Here is a 25,057-nt window from a genome sequence, read left to right as displayed (position 1 = left end):
TAATAACTGCTTATAACCATTATTTACAACATTAATAACTGCTTATGACCATTATTTACAACTTGAATAACTGCTTATAACCATTATTTACAACATTAATAACTGCTTATGACCATTATTTACAACTTGAATAACTGCTTATGACCATTATTTACAACATGAATAACTGCTTATGACCATTATTTACAACATGAATAACTGCTTATGACCATTATTTACAACATGAATAACTGCTTATGACCATTATTTACTACATTAATAACTGATTAGGACTATTATTAACAACATGAATAACTGATTATAACCATTCCTATGATACTCTTAAGCCTCCTCTTTCGGATGCCCTCCCTTCCCTGGGTCCCACACCACAACAGCAGCTGAGGGTTTTCAAATGTCACTCTGCATCAGTGCTCCACACCCTCCCACCCAACGTGCTGTTTAAAAGAATCACCCAAATGAATATGGGCTTTTGAAGTAATTGATTCCCTGATTTATCTTATCCTGCTTCTTCCACAGTCCGTTTCAACCACTTCAAAGGCCCCGAATAGTAGTCATCAGAGCTGGGAATCAGTCTCACGGACAACGTGTCCCAAATGGCACCCTATTCCCGGCATAGTGCACTACTTTTGACCAGAGCCCTATGGAATATTGTGCCATATGGAACGCAGCCTACTTGGCTTCTCTCTCTGCCTTTTAAATAATCCAGAAGCCCTACTCACTGGAGGCAATGTTCCGGACCAATGTTATAGCTTGTCCTTCGCTCCCAAACAGAATTCTATGTGTTTGAAGAAGAAACCTTTAGGCTGCTTGACTCAGCTAGAGGCATAAAGTTCTACAGTATTCATTCCACCGAACAAGAAGTAGGTCCCAGTGATCTTAAGTAGGCTGGGCCACAGGCCTATGTGTCAAGCGTCTCAGACTAGGAGGGCTGATTTAGGATCAGTTTTGCCTTTTCGATCACAATTAATACAATTACATGGACAGAGAGGAGCTGATCCTAGACCATTTTCCCCCTAGCCCCCAGTGAAATATCACAGCTGCTAAGTAATTCATGCAGCACTCCTACTCTGAGACGCTTGATGCAGCTCTCTGTCTCAACCTGGACAGTATGGTAGTTAGGTAGGCAGTAGCTAGGCACGGCAACGCGCTATTCACGCTGCTTCACTATGGCAGATACAATATCACAGCCAGCATGAATTATTTAGCAGCTGTGATATTGCACTGGGGGCTAGGGGGAAAATAAGTCACTGTAATCAATTATGTCAACAGCAGCACAGGATTTGCATTCGGGAGATGTATCACTGCCAACAAACCAAGTCTGGCTTGGCCACATAAAGGGCCACGACCTCGACAACAGCTTACCATTTGTCATTTAGATCAGCAGAGGCTATTGTAACAGGTTGTCTTTTATCTTCATTTTATCTTCATATAGGCCTAATCTGTCTACCTGGGTGACCGTACAATAGGGGATAGGAATCTCAATGTCCTAGTTAGATGCCTCGGAAAGAAAGAGAAGGTTAACTGCTTTTGTCCTAGTTTGGTCCAAATCAACTGGAGCCTTGAGAAATTAACGTCACCAACCAGATAATTTTTTTTTTTTTTGTGACAAACGGCTCTGTAGGCCCAGGTTCAAGATTTCCGAATGGATTTCTAGTAGGTTTCACTGTCCCTGAGACCTTTAAGCAGAAACCCCAGAGGAAATGAATACAGTGATAACTCATCTTCCTGTCAGCCTGTGTAAATCCCCAAATCTCCTAAAGCCAGTGCTGCCAGATGAACGGAGAAGTCACCATGCTGTTGAAACTGTCACAACCACTACTCTCTTAACACACCACTAACAGCTCAATACAAAACTGATAAAACAGACACTGACAAAGTAGAGGAACAACATTGACACGTACACTTTTCATTTAGAGCATCCATAAAAGGGTAAAACAAAGATGTTGGATTAAACAAAGGTTAAAAGTATATATGTGTTATTAATGCTAGATTGGAGTGGTCAGGGTAATGCAGAGTTATCCTATTGATGATGCTAGTGTCATGGGACATTCTAGGTCCACTCCTATGGGAATTGTGCATAATGTGAATAGTACTGAGGAAAGGCTGCGTGCTTGGGACTAAATGACCGAGTCAGTCAAATTCTGTCCCAAATGGCACCATATTCCCTATAGTGTACTACTTTTGACCAGAGAGGCCTTGGTGAAAATAGCGCACTTCATAGAGGTTAGGGCTGAGATACTGACAAGCAGTCCGAGTGTCTCTCACCTATGATCCCGCTGTCCTTGCTCTCGAGCGTGGAGCTGGGGCTGGTGATGGTCCCACAGGGGCTGGAGTGACTCAGGGGAGGTCTGCCGTGACCACTGCTGCTGTGTCTGAGGCTGTGGCTGGCGTTGCTGTTCAGGGTGGAGCACGGGCTCTCTGTGCTGGGGGACGTCGTGCTACTGGTCAGACTGGAGCAGGGACTGATACCCTGACCAGTCACTGTGCACTACAGGAGGAGGAGGAGAAACATATTTTATTTGGCTTCACTGATCCCACATGGAGGTCAAATATACACTGAGTGTACAAAACATGTCTCTTTCCATGACATAGACTGACCAGGTGAATCCAGGTGAAAGCTATGATCCCTTATTGATGTCACTTGTTAAATGCACTTCAATCAGTGTAGATGAAGGGGAGGAGACAGGTTAAAGAAGGATTTTAAAGTCTTGAGACAACTGAGACATGGATTGTGTATGTGTGCCATTCTGAGGGTGAACGGGCAAGACAAAATATTTAAGTGCCTTTGAATGGGGTATGGTAGTAGGTGCCAGGCACACCGGTTGTTGTCTAGTTCTGCAACGCTGCTGGGCTTTTTACGCTCAACAGTTTCCAGTGCGTATCAAGAATCGTCCACCACCCAAAGGATATCCAGCTAACTTCACACAACTGTGGGAAACATTGGAGTCAATAAGGGCCAGCATCCCTATGGAATGCTTTCGACACCTTGTAGAGTCCATGCCCCGACGAAATTAAGGGCGGGGGGGTGCAACTCAATATCATATTGGTGTTTCTAATGTATGGTATACTCAGTGTATTCCTGAAATACATTGTTAATAAAAACACATAGGTCTATGAATTCGTTGTTGTCGTCATCATCATCATCATCATCATCATATAGTAAAACATGATAAGAGAAGAAGAGAGAGAGCAGAGAGAGGAGGGTTGAGCAAAGTAAATAATACTACAGCAATCAGTATGAATGGAATTTCATAGCTACAAACATGTTCATATTTTTCACATGGGAATAAAGAGCTTCTCTCATTATATGGGAGCAGACCGGAAAATATGATTCAAGTCAATTAGCTTTTTTTAACCAAAGCAAATAACCTGAATCATGTGCAAGCAATACAAATTCCTGGACAAATATAAGCAGTTCACATGTGAGCATGACACACAAGCTGAAGGCATGAGCTCGCTCGGTAAACAAAGCGAGGCTTTCAAAACAGCAAAATCAAGTCCAAAACGAGACCTGAACGTATCTCAGAGTAGGAGAGTAGGAGGGCTGATCAAGGATCAGGTCCCTCCTGTCCAAACAAATCTGATTCATTATGATCTAAAAGGCAAAACTCATCCTAGATCAGCACTTTCAGACAAGACTTGAACAACTGAATGACAACTTGCAATATAGGCCATACAATGAGACTAAAACCAGAAGTGCTCAGCCCATGATTGATCACCATGCTCTTCCTGGTACTCAAGTGCTAATGACATAACTTCAAACTCTAGGTTTGTGCCCTATATTGTCCTCTCAGCTGCCTGCCTCCCTCTCCTCCATCCAGTATGTATATAAGTCAGGATGGGGGCTTGATGGCTAGAGTTAGCGTTAGCGTCTAGCGGTGTGCTACATGCCTCCCCTCCCTGGTGAGATCCCTGGGCCTGCGTCCCAAATGGCAACTTATTCCCTTTTCACTGCACTAACTTTGGGCCCTGGTCAAAAGTAGTGAACTATATAGGGAATAGGGTGCCATTTGGGATGAAGCCCCGCAGCCTGCAAACAGTTCCTCACCAAATGGCCAACTCTTCCTCATCGTTTCCCATCTACATCACAACTTAGCACTCTGGAGAACAACGGCAGATACATTTGGGTCATGGCCATATTGATAAGGGCACACAAAAGAAAAAAACTTGCAACGGGAAAACAAAAATGAGCGTCTCTTCTTGGACAAGTCTGGGTTTTCCTCCCTGTTTCATTCTGTTTTCTTCCGTTTGTTGCCTAATGTTTACAGCCCATGTAATGTGGAGAAAAGGCTAAGGCAACTTACACCAGACAACATACCACGCTGATGACATAATAGTTTAATGGCATTTACTCTAGGGCAGAATAAACAGACGACGCGTTTAAACTCCGATAGTAAAACAGCTGTGTAGAAGTAACTATTCCCTCACACACCAACGAATAACTAACAGACGATCAACGCCTCCAGGTGTTTCTCTCTGAAGCACAGAGATGAACATCCTTCAAGGCTGCTGCTGAACAAAAAAACAGCTCACTCATTGTTGCCCTGATTCCTTGGGTTTCTCACCTTGACATCTCGATGAATGAAGATGATTCATGGAATGTAAGCTTAAAGTGACTTAAATGACTGATTCTGGCCCAAAATGTGCCAAAGAAGCGTGATGCGTGTAGAGGGAAATCAAAGGAGTGCTCTGTTCTTACGCTGAGCCCCGGACTAATTAGCAGAGCAAAACAAACTGAGCCGAAGACTTGACTTTACTCTATTTCTGGACGTAAGCACGTACACTCGTATTACATACTCAAGTGCCCCTGCAAGAGCTACTCAAGTTACCCTAAGACCATCACACTGGATACCTCAGGCTCATACACCAACACACAACAGTAGATAACTTAACTAAACATTCCCTTTGTGCACACACAAAACACATCTGAGAACATGTTGAGGTTAGAGTTACCCTTATCTGCTGCAATTAGAATCATTCCCGTGGTAGTAGTGAGACTTTAATCGAAGTCCAAAGAACCAGGGCAAAGACAAACTGCACCAAAATAAGCATCCTTTCTTCTTTCCCTTCTTTTCACACACTCTCCCCTCCCCTCCCTCCTTCTATCTCTCTATCTCTGGTGTTGTGCGGCCGCTGCAGCAGCTGCCGGGGAAATGAAATACCTTTTTTTCATTCTTGTCTTCCATAGGTATGCGAGCCGTGCCTGGGATCCCTTCTCCCAGTAAGAAGCCCAGCCTTGTCATCAGCTCCTGAGTGGCAGGGGAGGAGGAGGAGTTTGTCTCTTTCTCAGCTTGCAGCTCTGCTGTGTGAGAGATGAGAAATAAATTATGTTAATATTCCCATGCAGGCCAACCCAGGGCCAGTGACCGACTGAGCCCCTGCTGCATGCACACCCACAGACACACACACACAGCTGCTGGGGTTGCGCAGGCAGGCAGAGAGGCACACACACTGACACAGAGGTGGATACAGCCAGCGTGCAGCACAGCAGAGTACAGCTCAGTGTAGTACAGAGGCGGTACTCCGCAGGCTACGCAGGTTCAGCCTGCCTCATTAGGAATGCTGTGACTGTGCCTGTCTCTCTGCAACACGTCCAGGGTGCCATTCTGCTCGGTGCTGCTGCTCATTGTTTACAGCCCTCACTCACATAGCCTCCGAATATCAATGAAGAACCGAATACAAAAAGGCTTCCGCTTCTAACTTCGGTTGTTATCTCAGTCCCTCGCTACTGCTTGTGTTGGGTGGATAATATTTTATATTTCTGGGGCCAAATTTCATATTGACAAGCTTTGGATGCTACTGTGCTAAATCCTCTTATATATACAGATATTGGATCTAAATTTGACCAGTTTCTCACAGCAGGAAAATAATCCTTCAGCAACAGGAAATGTGATTTATTGTGTGGATTATAATTAATGGACATTTTTGTAGGGGTTGATACATTTTCAATTTTTAGGGGAAATCACGTCTGACATTTTTAAGCAGAAAATACTAAATGTATAAGTGTTTATAAATGTTGAATATATAAAATGTTTGCATTTCATGCTGTGCTGGTTGATCAAATTACGATTCTACACCTGTAGCCTACTGTGTACATTAATGATGTTTCAAAGAATGCACATATTGCTTTTCATTATCAATAAAGCATGAGCTAACAAAGCACCGACTTACAAGCTCACTGCAAACCTATACATCCTTAGGGATCTATAAAATCTGTTACATGTTTTGCCTCATTCCGTTTAGTTTTAGCCCAAATTACATTTTCTCCATTTTGTTTTTCCAGGTTTACGTTTTTCATATTTTTGCTCTCAAAATCACACTTTTTTAATAGAGAAACAGGGCTTTCTAAGTTGACAACAATGCTTAAACCACATCAGGAGACCACTTTTGAGGTCTGGGAAAAATCGAAGAAATTTAGATTTTTGGGTGTAGTTACCCTTTAACTTGGTCCTTCTGTAGCTCAGTTGGTAGAGCATGGCGCTTGTAACGCCAGGGTAGTGGGTTCAATTCCCGGGACCACCCATACGTAGAATGTATGCACACATGACTGTAAGTCGCTTTGGATAAAAGCGTCTGCTAAATGGCATATATTATTATTATTATTATTATTATTCACTTCTTTGGGATAGGGGCAGTATTTTCACGTCCGGATGAAAAGCGTGTCCAAAGTAAACGGCCTGCTACTCTGGCTCAGAAGCCAGGATATGCATATTATTAGTATATTTGGATAGAAAGCACTCTGAAGTTTCTAAAACGGTTTGAATGATGTCTGTGAGTATAACAGAGCTTATTCAGAAACCCCGAGGACAAACCATCTAGGATTTTATTTTTTATTTTTAGGTCACTCTCTTTTCAATAGGATTTTCACTGGGAATCTAGAATTCTAAGGCAGGGGTTTGCAGTTCCCATCTCTTCCACTGGATGTGAACAGTCTTTAGAAATTGGTTGAGGTTTTTCCTTTGTGTTATGAAGAAGTACGGCCATCCAGAACGTGGGTAACTTAAAGTGTACTGTTAGATAGAGGCGCGTGACCAGAAATGCTCGCTACACTTTGTTATCATCCTGTATTGAACGTTGTTTATCCCGTCTTCAATTTTATTGATTATTTACGTAAAAAATACCTAAAGTTGTAATACAAAAGTAGTTTGAAATGTTTGGACAATGCTTACAGGTAATGTTTGAGATATTTTGTAGTCACGTTGCGCAAGTTGGAACCGGTGTTTTTCTGGATCAAACACGCCAAATAAATGGACATTTTGGATATTATTCGACGGAATTAATCTAACAAAAGGACCATTTGTGATGTTTATGGGACATATTGGAGTGCCAACAGAAGAAGCTTGTCAAAGGTAAGGCATGAATTATATTTTTATTTCTGCGTTTTGTGTCGCGCCTGAGGGTTGAAATACGTTTTTCTCTCTTTGTTTACTGGGGTGCTATCCTCAGATAATAGTATTGTTTGCATTTGCCGAAAAGCCTTTTTGAAATATGACACGTTGGCTGGATTCACAACAAGTGTAGCTTTAATTTGGTATATTGAATGTGTGATTTCATCAAAGTTGAATTTTATAGTAATTTATTTGAATTTGGCGCTCTGCATTTTCACTGAATGGTAGCCAGGTGGGACGCTACCGTCCAACATATCCCAGAGAGGTTAATTCAAGTGCGCACCAGCAAGAGACTGTTGTTTGGTTAGCAATGTTTCTGTAGCACTCATGTGATTGCAGAGTTTGCTAAACAAATGGCTACTGGAATGATGCAAATAATCAAGATATCATTCTGCCAGGTAGGCATATGCTACTTTGCAGTTAACATTTAATTGAGGAGGTTTCATCGCTAACAGCTACACATACACTACTGGCCACAAGTTTTAGAACACCTAGTCATTCAAGGATTTTTCTTTAATGTTACTATTTTCTACATTTCGCAATTTTTGTGAGACGCTTCTTTGTGAGACGCGGTGTGAGTGAACGGATGATCTCCGCATGTGTATTTCCCACCGTAGAGCATGGAGGAGGTGTTATGGTGTGGGTGTGCTTTGCTGTTGACACTGTAAGTGGTTTATTTAGAATTCAAGGGACACTTAACCAGCATGGCTACCACAGCATTCTGCAGCGATACGCCATCCCATCTGGTTTGAGCTTAATGGAGCTATCATTTGTTTTTCAACAGCACAATGGCCCAACACACGTCCAGGCTGTGTAAGGGCTATTTTACCAAGAACGAGCATGATGGAGTGCTGCATTAGATGACCTGGCCTCCACAAGCACCCGACCTCAGCCAAATTGAGATGGTTTGGGATGAGTCAGACCGCAGAGTGAAGGAAATGCAGCCAACAAGTGCTCAGCATATGTGGGAACTTCTTCAAGACTGTTTGAAAAGCATTCCAGATGAAGCTGGTTGAGATAAAAAAAAATATATTTGACCTTTATTTAACTAGGCAAGTCAGTTTAGAACAAATTCTTATTTCAATGACGGCCTAGGAACAGTACCAAGAATGCCAAGAGTGTGCAAAGTTATCATCAAGGCAAAGGGTGGCTATTTGAAGAATCTCAAATATAAAATATATTTGGATTTGTTTAACACTTTTTTGGTTACTACATGATTCCATATGTGTTATTTCTCTACAATGTATAACAAAATTTAAAAATAAAGAAAAACCCTTGAATGAGTAGGTGTTCTAAAACTTTTGACTGGTAGTGTAGACATTCACACACACACACACACACACACACACACACACACACACACACACACACACACACACACACACACACACACACACACACACACACACACACACACACACACACACACACACACACACACACACATACACACACACATACACACACGTTACACCCTGATCTGTTTCACCTGTCGCTTATTTTCCCCAGTGTATTTATCCCTGTGTTTCCTGTCTCTCTGTGCCAGTTCGTCTTGTATGTTTCCAAGTCATCCAGCGGTCTCTAGTTTTTCTAGTCCTCCCCGTTTTGACCCTTGCCTGTTTCTGGACTTTGTACCACCTGCCTGACCATTCTGCCTGCCTTTACCACGAGCCTGTCTGCCACTCTGTACCTCCTGGACTCTGATCTGGTTTTGACCTTTTTGCCTGTCCACGACCATTCTCTTGCCTACCCCTTTGGATTATTAAACATTGTAAGACTCCAACCATCTGCCTCCTGTGTCTGCATTTGGGTCTCGCCTTGTGCCTTGATAACACAGACACAAACAGATGGGCATTTCTGTGCTGCTGCAGGAAAATACAAATCACTGATGCATTTTGTTCATGTCTTATGATTAACTTGAGCAAATCTATGCCTTTTCTAATGAGTTCAATACATTAAGTTGATTTCCAACTAATTGTTTCAATAAATCTGAATTCTGTTTAAATGTCTAGATTACGTGAATCTGTCTGCGTTCTCCAAAACGCAGATTATATAGGGCCCTTCTTCCTCAACTGGGGGATGCTGCTGGTATTCTGTATGTACATTACCTCAGCATGTACATGAGGAGCCAGAGGAATATGGCTCCACATACGGGGGGCTATCCCCCCTAAGGGTAGTGCAAGGCCTGGACTACAGTAAGTTATTACCCTGCATTCTGTCAGCACCTCTCCTCCCCCCCTCTCTCTTCCAGTTATTAATAATGCTGGCAGTCCCTCTGATTAAATACAAACCCGTCCAGCCACATAATGTACTGCCAAGACGTAATGAAGTCAAAACTAATGCCACCATACATGAACGAACACACAAAGGCACACACAATATTATTTACTACTGTGGTGGCATCGGAAGCAGGAACAATCTAACCATTTCATTCATATGAAATCTGGTAATGGACGCAGTCTATGCTGATTTGATTTAACGCTAAACTCAAAACCAGAGGCAACTTGTGACCCCCTGCAGAAACCACTCTGCTACCGTGAACATGCTTACTTCTCTAATTCACTTGTAAAGGTTGTATTACCATCATACTGTGGGCAGAAATTCTACAGCATATTGGTTGAGAGGGAGGATGTTCTAATCCTGGAATGATGCCTTTGGTTCTGTGGTTCCAACCTAGTTGAGCAATACATGTGGTGAAATGGAACGAGGCAGAGTCAAGAGAGGGGGAGGGAAGGATAGAAATTATGGAATATCTCATTACTCATTATTAACCAAGGAGACCCCTCCACCAACGCTCCCTCTCCCTACTCTTTCTCCTCCTCCACTCCACCCCCACTCCCCTATTTTGCACTATAACTCATTTCACTTCATTTTAATTTCACTCCTTTCACACAAACACTGCTTGGCTGACTTCTCTCTTCTCCAAAGTCTGCAATATATTTGCATACTAAGGAGTGCACCTGTTGCACATGGGGATGTGTGAAACTTACTCCTCAGCCTGAAGTGTCTGAATTGCTAGCTTTTCTCATGGCGCTGACTGGTAAGAAGCTTCAGGAGGGTGATCACGTGTAAGGATATTTCCCAAATGGAACCTTATTCCCTATATAGTGCACTACTTTTGACCAGGACCCCATATGACTGGTTGCTGGTTCATACTATACTGTAATGTAGCTCCGTTCTGTTCAGTGTACAGCAGTACCAGCAAGACAGATACAGAGCACTAGCCAGCCAGGAGACATCTGTTACATCTGCAATGTCTGCACAGGCTGTTAACAGGTGCCCTTTCAATGCCCCAGCAGCCTACGTTAAACATTTAATTCAGTGCACAATGTTCTGTTATAAATAATGGGCCTGTGAATCACTGACTTAGTTTTCCTATTAATACTGCTGTCTATAAGCCACTGCATTGACATTGATATCATTCCCCCCATTTCAACAGCTGGAATGTTTATATACTGCGATTTTAATGGGTTTTTTTCTGCATAGAAAAGTATTGAGTGTGTTTTTCGGGCCGCCTATGTCTAAACAGTAAAACAAATATATATATATATATAAAAGTTGTCTCCGCCACATGGCAAAATGTGTAGAATTGCAGGAAATTATTTTTAAACAACAGGTGGGCCTCCAAAATGTGCAGGTCGGATACCGCACAATTGGCTAGGCCCATTGGCTACGCCCATTGCCACCACACCCACCACCTAAGCCCCATTTTGATCCAGGAAAAAAAAAAGATTTTCAAGCTGATTGCAGTTAGGAATAGGTAAGAGCAAGGCATAATATTAACCTTTTGGTACACCAGCCACCCAGATTTTTTACCAGGCAAAATAAAAAAAATTGCCGCTAAAATTACACCAACGACCTGAGTCTTTTTGTGACCTGAGTCTTTTTAAAATATCACAGATGAGACAAAAGTGTTTACCTGCCCCTTTAAGGGCAGGAGGTTACCGTGGTAGCGAGACTCAGGTCATTTTTGTGCCTGTGAGATTGAGTCTGATTAGTAGAAGCGTTTTCTCTTCCCTAGCAGTTGTAACTCAAACGTAGAAAAACAACCTTGTTTGTGAACAAAACAATGTAAATAGCCAAGAAACACAAGGACAAAATCTCACTTTAGTAGACATTAGTTTCAAGTAAATTAGACCAACTTTTATGCCTGTGCGCGGAGCTTCTAAAAATGAGTCTTTCACTTAACACAGCCCGCAGCCAGGCAGCATAGCAGCGCGAGGTGGAATAGGCTACATAGGATTTGTAGTTCTTTGACTTTCCGCGATTCATTCACCAGCTATGAAACAAAACGGTGGAAATTCTTTGAAAAACACCTACTGCAGAATTTATTTTTCAACAAATGTGATCATACTTGACTATTTGTATTCAATGCCCGCCAATGCCTAAATCTACCCGCATTTGGCAGGTGTTAATGTTAGGCCCTGATAAAGAGTGACGTTGATTTCAGAGTTGAAAACTAACCGGTGAAACCTAATTGGAATACAATAAACACATATTATTAAAATACACAAATGATCTAACGACTCAAATCGGAGTGAAATGTAACACCAGCCGCATGTGAGTAAATACATGCAGCTGGTGCTACTGCTACTGCAAACCCCACCATGTTCTCAGTATAAATGGCAGTTCAAAACAGTGTAGATGAAGGGGAGGAGACAGGTTAAAGAATAATTTTTAAGCCTTGAGACAATTGAGACATGGATTGTGTATGTGTGCCATTCAGAAGGTGAATGGGAAAGACAAAATATTTCAAAGCCTTTGAACGGGGAATGGTAGTAGGTGCCAGGCACACCAGTTTGTTTCAAGAACTGCAAGTAACACTGTTTGGTTTTTCACTCTCATCAGTTTGTGTATCAAGAATGGTCCACCAACTCAATTTTAGGAAGGTGTTGTTAATGTTTTATACACTCAGTGTATATGATATATGCCATTTAGCAGACACTTTTGTGTGGTGGCCCCAGCGGTGAATCGAACCCATAATCCTTGGTGTTGTGTGCACCATGCTCTACCAACTGAGCCACACAGGACTGATCCTAGGATTAGGTCCGCCTTCTTATTTATTATGATTGAAAAGAGAAAAAATGATCCTAGATCAGCACTCCTACTCTGAGATGCATAGTGAATACGGGCCCTGGCGGGCTCCCACATCAGAACCAGGCTCAGCAGCAATCAGACCAAATGGAGGGTTTGGGCCGGGACGATGCTGCATCCATCAGGGAGCCCTTTATTACCGGGCCGTGACAGGCCGCTCCATCAGTGGCTCCTCTAAAAGCTCTAAAGATCCACCTGCCTCTGAGGAGCAATAACTACCTTTGTCCTGTCTGTGGCTGAGTCCCAAAGCAAACTCTATTCCCTATAAAGTGTACTGGGCTCTGGTCAAATGTATTGCACTATAAGGGCTGCTATTTACGATGCAACCTGTGATTGTGCTGGAGCTGGGGTCTGGACCAGACGACAGTCAACAGCAGCAGGGCTAGAGGCTGATGGGGATTGAAGCACAGATGCAATGTAAATCATCATTGCACACTGTCTGTCTGGGGAGTCTTTGGGCAGAGCATTTTTATCTCCAGGCAGATCCTCTCTCAAATGGCCCATCCTTCCTGTATACTCTGGTGTACTACCTACCGGTCCCTTTTCATTGGCTGTGATGTCCTAGCTATCTCCACACCCAAGCATTCACGGCACTTGCAAATTTGATAGCCTCTGAAGTCTTCTCTGGGCTTAATTGCCTACAGTGTGACATTGGCTATTATCTGTGTGATCGCTAATGCGTGTTGTCGATGGTGGGGCCGTCCATCCAGGGGGAGGGGAGATAAACATGCTACCTGTAAAACAGGCCAGTTTGTAGAATATAGACTAACCTTTGACACTGACGGGAGTGTCCTTCTAGCCAGTCTATATCCAAGCTATACTAAAGGACATATTAATCAAATCAAAGTTTATTTGTCACGTGCGCCGAATACAACAGGTGTAGACCTTACAGTGAAATGCTTACTTACAGGCTCTAACCAATAGTGCAAAACAAATGTATTAGGTGAACAATAGGTAAGTAAAGAAATAAAAACAACAATAGCCTCGCTATAAAAGTAGCGAGGCTACATACAGACACTGGTTAGTTAGGCTGATTGAGGTAGTATGTACATGTAGATATGGTTAATGCGTCTCTTAATGCGTCTCTTTTGATGTGACAGGAGCTTTAATTAGATGACCCCTGCTCCTGGGGGAGGGAGGAGTGACCTGTGCCCCTTACGAAAATTGACATAAATCATGGTTATGGCGCCTTACGAAGGATCATTCAGTAAGAAGCATGTCAAACAAACATGTAGGCTGTGCTACTCACCGAGTATGGAGCGAGAGGGGGGAGTAGGAGAGAGAAAGAGAGAAAGCTGGGAGCTAGTTAGCGAGAGAGGGAGAGAGAAAGCTGGGAGCTAGTTAGCGAGAGAGGGAGAGAGAAAGAGAAAGAGAGAAAGCTGGGAGCTAGTTAGCGAGAGAGAAAGAGAGAAAGCTGGGAGCTAGTTAGCGAGAGAGGGAGAGAGAAAGAGAGAAAGCTGGGAGCTAGTTAGCGTGAGAGGGAGAGAGAAAGAGAGAAAGCTGGGAGCTAGCTAGCGGTGCTCTCAGGCAGAACCTGCCTTGACTGTGTTAATGCTGCCAGGCTCTTTTACCTGAGGCTGTGCAGTTTAGTCATCACAGAGCTGGCACAACAAGGGGTATGCGTCCCAAATGGCACCCTATTGCCTATATAGTACACTAGTGTACTGTACTAGCTCTGGCCAAAAGTAGTGCACTATAGGGAATAGGGAGCCATTTGGCACACACACGGGCTCTGAGGTGACAGGTCCACTCACCAGTCACCTCCACAGCTCCTAGCTCTTATTAGGATCCTATAAAGAAGGCATCTCTGTGCTCTCCTGTCTCCATGTCTCTGTAGGTTTGTGGAAGCTCGGCCGTGGGCAGGCCTCTGGGCATGGAATGATTGCTCAGGCAGTTTAGCGACACACTGACACACACCGAAGACACCGGGACACACACCTCAGTTTTGGCATAGAAGAGCCGCACTCGTAGATAGGCTCCATATACTGTATATACTGAAGTTGTAATTTAACCAGTTTAACACTTCCCATTAAAAATAACACTAGACTGATAAGAAATGGCCGACAGTGTGACCCACCAGAAGTGAAATGGCAAAGTCGCTGACTGAAATGGCAACCTGTTATCATTTTCAATCCAGTCGGAGACTAACTGGGACAACTGACGTGCTGTGTACCACTGTGTGTGCTTTGTGAAATTGGGGTCACCGCGCTGAGCCGCAACACTTTAGGCAGTAATGATGCAGCTGCATGGCTATCCTGACAGCTGTGGCATTTATACCCATAATACCTGTAATGAAAACAAATCTGCACATTAAGTATGCATGAGATACAGCAGCCTTACATCATCCCTATGACAACAAATCAAAGCTAATCAGTGGGACTGTGGGGCAGCAGAGACACTGGAACACTCCTCCTCATTATGAAGCCAGAGATGGAACAGTGCTTTGTTTTAACAGCAGAGGAGTCGAGAACCAAGGTGATCGTTGTTGATTTTGTTGATTTATTTGTTCATTATTCCATTATGTCCAAAAATGTTGTTTGTTATTACAAAGCATGTGCCTGTTGAAACTTTTCAGGGTGTGTCGTGTAAAAATAAAAACAATTCTGGACTGATGAAATTCTAGATAAATCCAAAGAACCAAAATATAAACATAACATGCAACAATGTCAAAGATTTTACTGAGTTACAGTTCATTGAAGGAAATCAGTCATTTGAAATGAATTCATCAGGCCCTAATCTATGGATTTCACATGACTGGGCAGGGGAGCAGCCACTTAGGAGCAAGGTCCACCCACTGGAGAGCCAAGTTCCAGACAATCAAAATTAGTTTATCCACTCAAAAGGGTTTTATTACAGACAGAAATACTCCTCAGCACTCCGCTCCCCCTCCTCAGACAATCCTGCAGGTGAAGAAGCAGATATGGAGGTCCTGGGCTGACGTGGTTACACGTTTACAGGGATGTAAACACATTTGTGCACAAGATTTGAGAGAAAAAAGCTTTTTGTGAATATTGAACATTTCTGGGATCTTTTATTTCAGCTCATGAAAAATGGTACTTGTTTGTTGAATGCTTGGTATGTCTGCATTGTCTGACTAAACATTTTCAAGAGATGGATGCAATATGCTTTTCTAAGCACTTGTCTAAAGCAAAGCTTTCAAAGTTCATAACTGGTAATGTCTTATCAAATCCTCCCCTCAGTGTCTCGGATGCCAGGTTGTTTTCTAAATTGCACCCTACATTACCTAATACCTATATAGGCCCTGTTCAAAAGTAGTGCAATATATAGGGAATAAGGTGCCATTTGCGACGCAGCCTAGCTTTTTGGGTACAATTTTCAGTTCATTATACCCTGACCAACGCATTTGAAAGAAAAAAATTGTGTTTCCCCTAAAATAAAAAAACATTGCTTCGGTGGCAACGGTCTTGGAAGGGGGAGAGGTGGGTTTGGGCAGCACGGCTTAAATCGATAGAGAGAAGAATTAACTCATTTCCTGCAATGCTATACATTTTGCCATGGCTAATTATGTGTTTTTATGCACAAACATTATAACAAAACCAACGGGGACCCCCATCGAGGCCCTTGGGCATGTATGTACCTGGCGTTCCCCGTCCTTAATCCAGCCAGGCCAAAAATAATCCTAAATTCCAAATTTTCAATTCTCCCTGATTGCCTAGCTTTTATTTTGGTGATTTCTAGTTCTCATAGATTATATGAATAAAACATATATACATCAATTATATTTTCTACATACTTTGACTGGTTTTAGTCATTTAAGTTTACACTGAATGCAGTTTTTTTTCATCCCGAAAATGTATTTGAAAAATTGCATAATAATTAGCAGCTGCGGTGCTAAATGAATGCAGTGGAAACACTGACTACAGAGGTATGGGTCCATGACCGTCTGGGTCCTGATAGTCAAACAGTAGCACACAAATGTCATTAGTGGCTCTTTACACTCATTGCTGAAACCAATTATCTCCAGTTGTTTAGGCCTAGGCTAGACAGGGGTGGGTAGGGTTAGGCTGTTGTCTAAAGTCAACAGAAAACTGATATTGGGTTTAGTGTCATCTACTCTACTAATGCCCATGGGGTTGAGAGACCTTCAGTTGGACAAATGAAGCTCTAATGGAGCACACACACACACGCACACACACACACACACTTTGTGTGTCGTCATGTAAAATGGCTTTGGCAAAGAGTGCCCATCACACAAACTCCACGAATAGTCACAAGACAGAAATAAAGAACCATAAAACAGGTGGTAAATAGACTGTAATATTGAATTACGTATAGTCCTGCTACCAGTTAAGATCGTATCAAGCCTAATGCATGACTGCCATGCACTGTAAGACCTAGGCCTATCAACAGTAAACCAATATGTCTGTCTAACAATGTCTTGTGAATTATGTCCTGTGATATAGCCTAAGTCAGTGGTCACCAACCGGTCGATTGACCGGTCGATCGTCAAACATTTCTATAAAAACCCACCGGTCTTGGCACGCCGGGTAGGCAAAGTGTTCAATTTGTTTTGTATAATTGTATGTGTCTGAAGGTACAAACTCTGCCTATCCGGCGGGCCCGGAGAGCAAATCACACTTGAGCTTGTTTTGGCTGATTTCATGGGGCTACAGATGACAAAACATCTGAATCTGTTTCCCTTCCATTTGGGACTTATTTTATAGTACTGATCAACAACATTTGCATAGAAGTAGCTTATTTGATAAAACTGGGTGCTGTCTCTTTAACCAGTAATGACGTCGTTCAGGAGGCAAGAGGCAGAGTGGAGGCTGCTGAAGGGTATCAAGCTCATAAAGCGAGACGGTGGATGGTGGTTGGAAGAGAGCGCTTGTTTGAAATTGAAAAGCGGTGCGGTAGCGTTTGATAAAGAAGAACGTCAAGAAGAAGCAGCTGCTTTATAAGTGGGATGCACTGTTGAGTGCTACATCCCGAGGGGTTCCTGCTGACTGTACAGAGATTGTGACAGCCGGTTAAATGGCGTCCCTTGACAAGGCAAGAACAAGATGTATGTCAGGAGAAGTGCAGTATTATCACAAGGAGGAATGGAGGGAAAAAGAGAGGCAGAGGAGGTCTAAGAGAGAGGGAAGAAGAGGGTGAGCTTGAGTCGGTTAAAAATGGCGGGAAAAAGGGAGATGGTTTGTTAAAGAAGAATGGTAGAAAGTGTAAGCAGAGCGAGATGAAGGCAGGTTGAAAAATGGAAGTGAATGAGGTTGAAATACCGGAGGTGGTAGGTGTGGTGAAGTTCTTGGGGGCCAGTCAGTGGGCACTGAGGCTCAGGATAAAGATGAGTCTGACAGTAGGAGTGAAGTTTTTGGACAAAGTGTACCATCTTGCCTTTTAGCTGATCCATTTGTGGTTTCAGGGTGGGTGAAAACAGAGTTGGGTGCTGTGGAATCAGTGAGGGTAACCAGAAGTGGTCTTGTGATAGTTTGTGTTTCTACTGGTCAGAGGGAGTAGGCGCTCCTCATTAAACGAATTGGGGCAAGAAATGTGTTTTGCTCTCAAGAAAAGGGCGCCATTGAATGGAGTGATTACTGGTGTAGCAGTAAATGTAAAAGTTGACCAACTGAAGGGGAAGATTCCCGGTGTTCGTGATGCTTGTTGTTTGGTCCGACACAGACAGGGTGGAATGTGGTAAAACACAAGAGTCATTGTCTGTTATTTTGAGTTTTGATGTTGAGTCTTTGCCCGACAAAGTGATGTTAGGGTATATAAGTTATCCTGTATGAGCTTTTGTGCCGAATACATTACGTTGTTACAGGTGTCAAGCTTATGGGCATCTGGGACAAAGAAATGTGTAGCATTGGGTAAAGTATTGATATGTGTTAATTGTAGGGTTGCTCATGGGGCTGGGGATCAGAAATGTCCCGTGGGAGAGAGGCAGTTTGAGGTTTCCAGGTTTAGAGTAGTGCAGAAGTTGTCATATGTGAAGGAAGTAGAGGAAGATGGGTCAAGGGGGAGGGATCCTGAGAGGAGTGGTGTGAGTGGTAGAGATAAACCAGTACAGAGGGATAGGCCAACAAGTTATATATGTTTCAGTAAGATTGGATTTTTAGCATTTATAGCAATGGTTATCAACTGTTCTGCAGGGATGGAATGTAAATCGCAGAAAATTGAGGTTGTGGTGGCAGCTGCAGAGGTATTTGGGTGTGAGGTACTTGACGGTACTTCAGAAGAGTTACAGGGTGTGTTAAGTGGTGGTGCCTGAGGTAGGTCTAAATAGATTGAAATCGTGAGTAAGGTGGTGTTAATTATTATTATTTGTATTATTTTTTTGTGAGTGTAGTGTTAGATGGTAGGGTATTTGTTTATTTTTTCAAGCAAAGTATAAGGCAGTTGTACTCTAGTCTAGTAGCTGGCGGTAATGCAACATTTATTGGATCCAACCGCCCCATCAAAGAAGAAGAAGCAGAGTCAAAGCCCTATTCACAGACACAGTCAGTTCGCTGAGGAAATAGATCATCTTGGGGAGACGTGAGAGAGAGACTGATTAAGTGAATTAATAAAGTTACGGGTGGCAATCAGCTTTGAAATCAAAATATTTTGCGTTATGGTTTGCATATTATCACAAACAAATGACTAGTGTAGTGAATTGATGTTAGCTTCAGCTGTCAGCTAGCAAGGAAAGTTAACCTATAAAGCTGGAAGACACCGGTATCTTCTTTAAAGTGTTCTAGCCTGTTTGGACATTGTTTTGCGAACAGTAATTAACAGTTTCAACAATTCTACATGCCGCGTCGCATTATTCAAGTGTGTTAAAACTTATTCGGTATCGGTGTCCCTTCCACGGGATGGTTGAGCTAACGTAGGCTAATGCGATTAGCATGAGGTAAATAACAAGAATATTTCCCAGGACATAGGCATATCTGATATTGTCAGAAAGCTTAAATTATTGTTAATCCAGCTGCACTGTCCAATTTACAGTAGGTATTACAGTGAAATAATACCGTGCTATTGTTTGAGGAGAGTGCACAATTTTGAACATGAAAAGTTATTAATAGCAAATGAGGCACATTTGGTTAGTCTTGATACACAATTTGAACAGAAATTCAATGGTTCATTGGATCAGTCTAAAACATTGCACATACACAGCTGGCATCTAGTGGCCAAAATCTAAATTGCTCCTGGGCTGGAATAATACATTATGGCCTTTCTCTTGCATTTCAAAGATGTATTTACATTATCTTTTACCAGATCTATTGTATTATATTATCCTACATTACTTTCACATTTCCACAAACTTCAAAGTGTTTCCTTTCAAATGGTACCAAGAATATGCATATCCTTGCTCGAGGGCCTGACCTACAGGCAGTTAGATTTTGGTATGTCATTTTAGGCTATTTTTTTTTTAAAAGGGTGAATCCATACTTCTATACATCATGAGTGGGGAGCTAACATTACAGCCCAGACTCCCAGTGCAGGCTGAGTGGAGCAGGCACGGTGCTTTCGCACTATAAGGGGACATTGGTTGCGCTGATAGATAGACTTGATCCTTGAGACACATTTGACAGAAGTACTGAAAGTAACAGAAATTATAATACCAAATCGTTTATCATGTTTTAGTATCGAAAAAGTTTCAGTATATCGTGCAACACTACCCTAGGGTGGCAACAAATACATTCTAATGGGGCTTTCTCTCTTCTGATTGCATTATAGTATTCAATCAAACTTCAACTAAAAATAAGTTTCCTCATTTTCAACAATATCTGCATTTCCTTCACTCATTTATAATCATTTCTGTAAAATATCTGTAAAACATTTGTTTAGACTTTGTATGCTTTTATTTTGTGAAATAATCATCTTCCTCTATAACCAGGTTTCCATCCAACCATTTCATGCAGATGAACTACCTGATGCATGAAAAAAGTCACGACCGGGCTGATAGAAACAGGATATCCTGGTACAATTTTATAAATGCTGACAGACAATTTGTTTTTCGTTCGACATGGTGGGATCTTTTTGTGTCTATAAAATTAATTATGCGAGAAATGGCTGAGGAAACACCTTTATGCGTAAATATTCCTATAATAACCATCATTTGGAAGTAAACTTGGAGTCACACGATGACATGTTGTTCAGTCCTCCCACTACAACTCGGGAAACCATGTAGTTTATTAGGCTACAGATAAAAATATGTTATGTTGAAATTCACAGGGAGGGGAAAGTGCATGTGATGAGTTCGATACTCCTATCAATAAATATGTTACTCTGTTGACATGATGATCGATGCTTGGCTGATTTTAGAATATTCGCATGAAAATTGGTTGCAAATGGGATGGAAACCTAGTTTATGACCATGTATTATCAATGGATTCAATGGCAGTTCTTACTTTGTGCCAATTTCCAAGGTGCATTGGCATCCGCACTGCCTCACAGGCAAGATTCATGGCACAAAAGTGCATGTGCGCACCCGAAGCAGAGATGGAAGAGGAAATGAGACACCCACTCGCTGTATATGTGTTGATTATAATTTTTGGGGTTCAATGAAAGTCAATGAACTAAGTAGACCAGACCCAACTGCTACTGCATTGGTGTCTATGGGAGACACGCCTTAAGTAGACCGGAACTGAACCTTTTTTCTCCAATGGTAAACGGACTGAGTGAACTATCTTCATTCATCCACCATCTTTGCCCGAAACTCTTGCGAGCAAATTTGCAGTTCTCAACGGTTAGCAGTCACTTACTGGCAGTAAGAATGGACAAGTGCCATACATTTTCGGGTTTCATCAGTCAGTAATTCAATTTATATTACATTTAACAAACAAAACACTGACAAAACTTTATGCAAGGTAAAGTAAAAATCCAAACCGGTCTTTGCATCAATGCCGGTATATAGTAAAATGCCATTTTTGGTCAGTCTCAGCGGACGGATGGAGGGAGGGATAGCAGAGAGACGTGAGAGACTAACCCTCCGCTGAGATTAACCATCAGACGCATCAGTCCAGTAAAATAAAAAAATAAAAAAGCTAATTATGTCAATTTATGCTCACTCAGCTGTGCCTCATAAGTAATACAACAACGGATCTATTACCGGCGTAATCATATACCTCATGATTTGAAACATACTTTTAAAATGGTCTGAGGAGAACAACATTGGCAGGAGAATTCAAGCATAGCCAATATGCGGTGATAATGTATTGGGCCTTTAGCCTACTGCACAAACCTCATTGCTACATAACTGTTTTTAATAGGTTCATGTTGCATAGGCTTAAATTTGTAAGTCATGTTTATGAGTGGTAGATCTTGACTTGCATTTTGACTCAGAAAGTGATCTTGACTATTAAAAGGTTGGTGACCACTGGCCTAACTGAAGTGTTTTTGGGACGCGTTGTATGTATGCCAGGAAGGTCTGTATTGTTGCCAAATAAATGTCCCTATGGGACAATACATTATTCATTTATACAGCATTTGAACTAAACATAGGCTAAATGTCTTAATAGATATGAAAGATGCTGTGATGTCTCTCTTCTCTGATCTGCTACTCAGTTTAGGCTTCTGATTTTGAGTCATTTCAGACTAAGAATGGGAGATCAGAGTCCGTATGTGCCAAGCGTCTCAGAGTAGGAGTGCTGATCTAGGATCAGCCCCCCTTGTCTATGTGATCTTATTAATTGTGATTTGAAAGGCAAACCTGATCCTAAACCAGCACTACTCTGAGTAGCTTGACACGTAGGAACTCTGGTCAAGTGTCAGACTAAGCCATATAAACCACCACATTTTTCTATGCTACCAGTACTGCAAGGCTAAATCCTCCTCCCTCAATTTGTGACGGTACAGTAGGCTACATCATGTCACAGAACCCCAATGCCTTTCGATAATGGTAGAAATGTGTGGGTGTTTTGAAAACCTCAACGATGACTATTCCAATGGTAATTGACTGAACAGCCGAGCGGCATTATTCAATTCAATCATAACACAGCAATATGTGAAGGGTTTGACCTCGGGAAGGCCTGCAATAAACTGTCTGTACAACAAATGAGCCAGTTCCTTGTGCTTGCTCCATCCGAATAGACGTTTGTATCTCCTCCTAGCCTGGAGACATGGAACAATAATAATTGGAAACCACTCTGCTATTCAAATAATTGTAGGAAGAGGCAAAGCAAAAACAACATAATTATCTTCTATCTCGGCAGGCAGGCAGGCAGGCAGGCAGTTTACGAGACGATAAACTTATAGCAGCAGCCCTGGCAGTGAAGTGGTACAGGGAAAGGATGAGGGAAGGAGGGGGGAAGTCTATCTGAGCCCCCACTCCCTGCCGAGAAGTAAATAATCCAGCCGGCGCTCATTAGCAGCTTGGGTTACGTTACCAAACAGTGGAGGAAGTTTAATGAACACTTGATGAATGCTGCTTGCATCTCCAGTTTCCACACAGAGTTCAGAGGTGGAGGAGAGATGACATCTCCCATTAGAATGCACTGGCCGCTCCACAGGCGGCAGGTAGTGTAGATGTTAAGAGCCTTGGGCCAATAACCGAAAGGTTGCTGGTTCGAATACCAGAGCCGACAAGGTGAGAGAAAAAAATCTGTTGCTGTGCCCTTGAGCAAGGCACTTAACTCTAATTGCTCTAGGGGCGCTGTACAATGTTGACCCTGGCCGTGACTCCACTCCCTGCCGGTGTCTCAGAGGGAGGTAGGATACACAAAAAAACACACACACATTTCCATTACACACCTGTGTGTAACAGGCAAATACAAGCACCTCACAAATATTATTATAGTGCACATTCCACAACTGTACTACAGCTAGCTAGCCCGGTGTTGGAGCAGAGGCTGCTTTCTGTATGGAAGGGCCGTCATGTGGATGGATAGGCGGGCAGGATGGAGTGTGCGAGTGTGGAGTAGGGGAGTGTGCAGAAGAGAGTGGAACAGGTAGAGTCAGTGGTATGTTAGAGAGGTGTTAGCACAGAGCTTTCCCAGGCAAACTAGGAGGTGGACATGACAGGGCAATTGTAACCACCCTGCTGCCGCTACGCTTGTGTGATTACTGCTATTAGCGACAGACAGTTGACACTTGTCAAGTCAAAACAAAGAGCCCTTTCACTCACGACACTGCACACAACCTGTACTTAACGTTGAGGGACAGACAGACACTCAGAGACATTATGTCAACGGCAGACCTGACAGATGTCTGGACACAATCACATTCACGGAGTCTAGACAACAACATAGGCTTATCTACGCTCCTAAATGTCATGGAGGGGGAAGTGGAAATGTTATTTTCCTAACAAAACGGACAAGCTGCAAGTCAGGTAGTGTGTGAATGCCATCCAGACCTACTAGAGGACATTGTGGTTGCATCCTAAATGGCACCATATTCCCTATTTTGTGCACTACTTTTGACCAGGGCCCATAAGTAGTGCACTAAATATGGAATAGGGTTCCATTTGGGATGTACACAGTGGCTAAGCTGTAGAGGCTGAGCAGAGATTAATGAAGACACTAACAAGCACACAAAGACTTGGCCTTTTCCTTCTAATTGTAGGAGGACCACACACAGGGTTTAAGATGCCACGGGAAAGGTATACACATATCAATGGTTACAGTAAACCATAATTAGGACCCATCCATCTAATATGTCATAGACATTTTCCTCTTGAAAGGGACCAGTATATCACAACTGATGTCTGCATCCCAATCTGTGTTCAAAGACATCGCCATGAACCGGAAGGTTGCTGGTTCGAATACCAGAGCCGACAAGGTGAGAGAAAAAAAATCGCCATACAACTCTCCTTCCGTGGCCTCCAATTGCTCTTAAATACAAGTAAAACTAAATGCATGCTCTTCAACCGATCGCTACCTGCACCTACCCGCCTGTCCAACATCACTACTCTGGACGGCTCTGACTTAGAATACGTGGACAACTACAAATACTTAGGTGTCTGGTTAGACTGTAAACTCTCCTTCCAGACCCATATCAAACATCTCCAATCCAAAGTTAAATCTAGAATTGACTTCCTATTTCGCAACAAAGCATCCTTCACTCATGCTGCCAAACATACCCTTGTAAAACTGACCATCCTACCAATCCTCGACTTTGGCGATGTCATTTACAAAATAGCCTCCAATACCCTACTCAACAAATTGGATGCAGTCTATCACAGTGCAATCCGTTTTGTCACCAAAGCCCCATATACTACCCACCATTGCGACCTGTACGCTCTCGTTGGCTGGCCCTCGCTTCATACTCGTCGCCAAACCCACTGGCTCCATGTCATCTACAAGATCCTGCTAGGTAAAGTCCCCCCTTATCTCAGCTCGCTGGTCACCATAGCATCTCCCACCTGTAGCACACGCTCCAGCAGGTATATCTCTCTAGTCACCCCCAAAACCAATTCTTTCTTTGGCCGCCTCTCCTTCCAGTTCTCTGCTGCCAATGACTTGAACGAACTACAAAAATCTCTGAAACTGGAAACACTTATCTCCCTCACTAGCTTTAAGCACCAACTGTCAGAGCATCTTACAGATTACTGCACCTGTACATAGCCCACCTATAATTTAGCCCAAACAACTACTCCTTTGCACCCCATTATTTGTATTTCTACTTTGCACATTCTT

The 25,057-nt window shown here is 42.7% G+C and overlaps 1 protein-coding gene across 5 annotated transcripts in view; it reads right to left on the bottom strand.

The window, feature by feature from the left end:
• LOC118385992 (protein TANC1-like) overlaps nucleotides 1-25,057 on the bottom strand; it is a 187,118-nt gene that overhangs the window by 69,108 nt on the left and 92,953 nt on the right. For 4 of the 5 annotated variants that reach the window (XM_052521979.1, XM_052521981.1, XM_052521982.1 and 1 more), the window contains 2 exons: nucleotides 5,163-5,302; nucleotides 2,266-2,488 (listed from right to left, as the gene is read on the bottom strand). In XM_052521979.1, coding sequence (XP_052377939.1) covers nucleotides 2,266-2,488; nucleotides 5,163-5,302 — 363 coding nt within the window. The remainder of the gene's footprint in view (nucleotides 1-2,265; nucleotides 2,489-5,162; nucleotides 5,303-25,057) is intronic. The other variant, XM_052521980.1, reaches the window with a different exon arrangement.

The sequence above is a fragment of the Oncorhynchus keta genome, chromosome 7 (assembly GCF_023373465.1).
Source record: "Oncorhynchus keta strain PuntledgeMale-10-30-2019 chromosome 7, Oket_V2, whole genome shotgun sequence".
NCBI classification, from domain to species: Eukaryota; Metazoa; Chordata; class Actinopteri; order Salmoniformes; family Salmonidae; genus Oncorhynchus; species Oncorhynchus keta.
The sequence above is the reverse complement of the archived record's forward strand: the minus strand, read 5'-3'. Positions and strand labels throughout refer to the sequence as shown.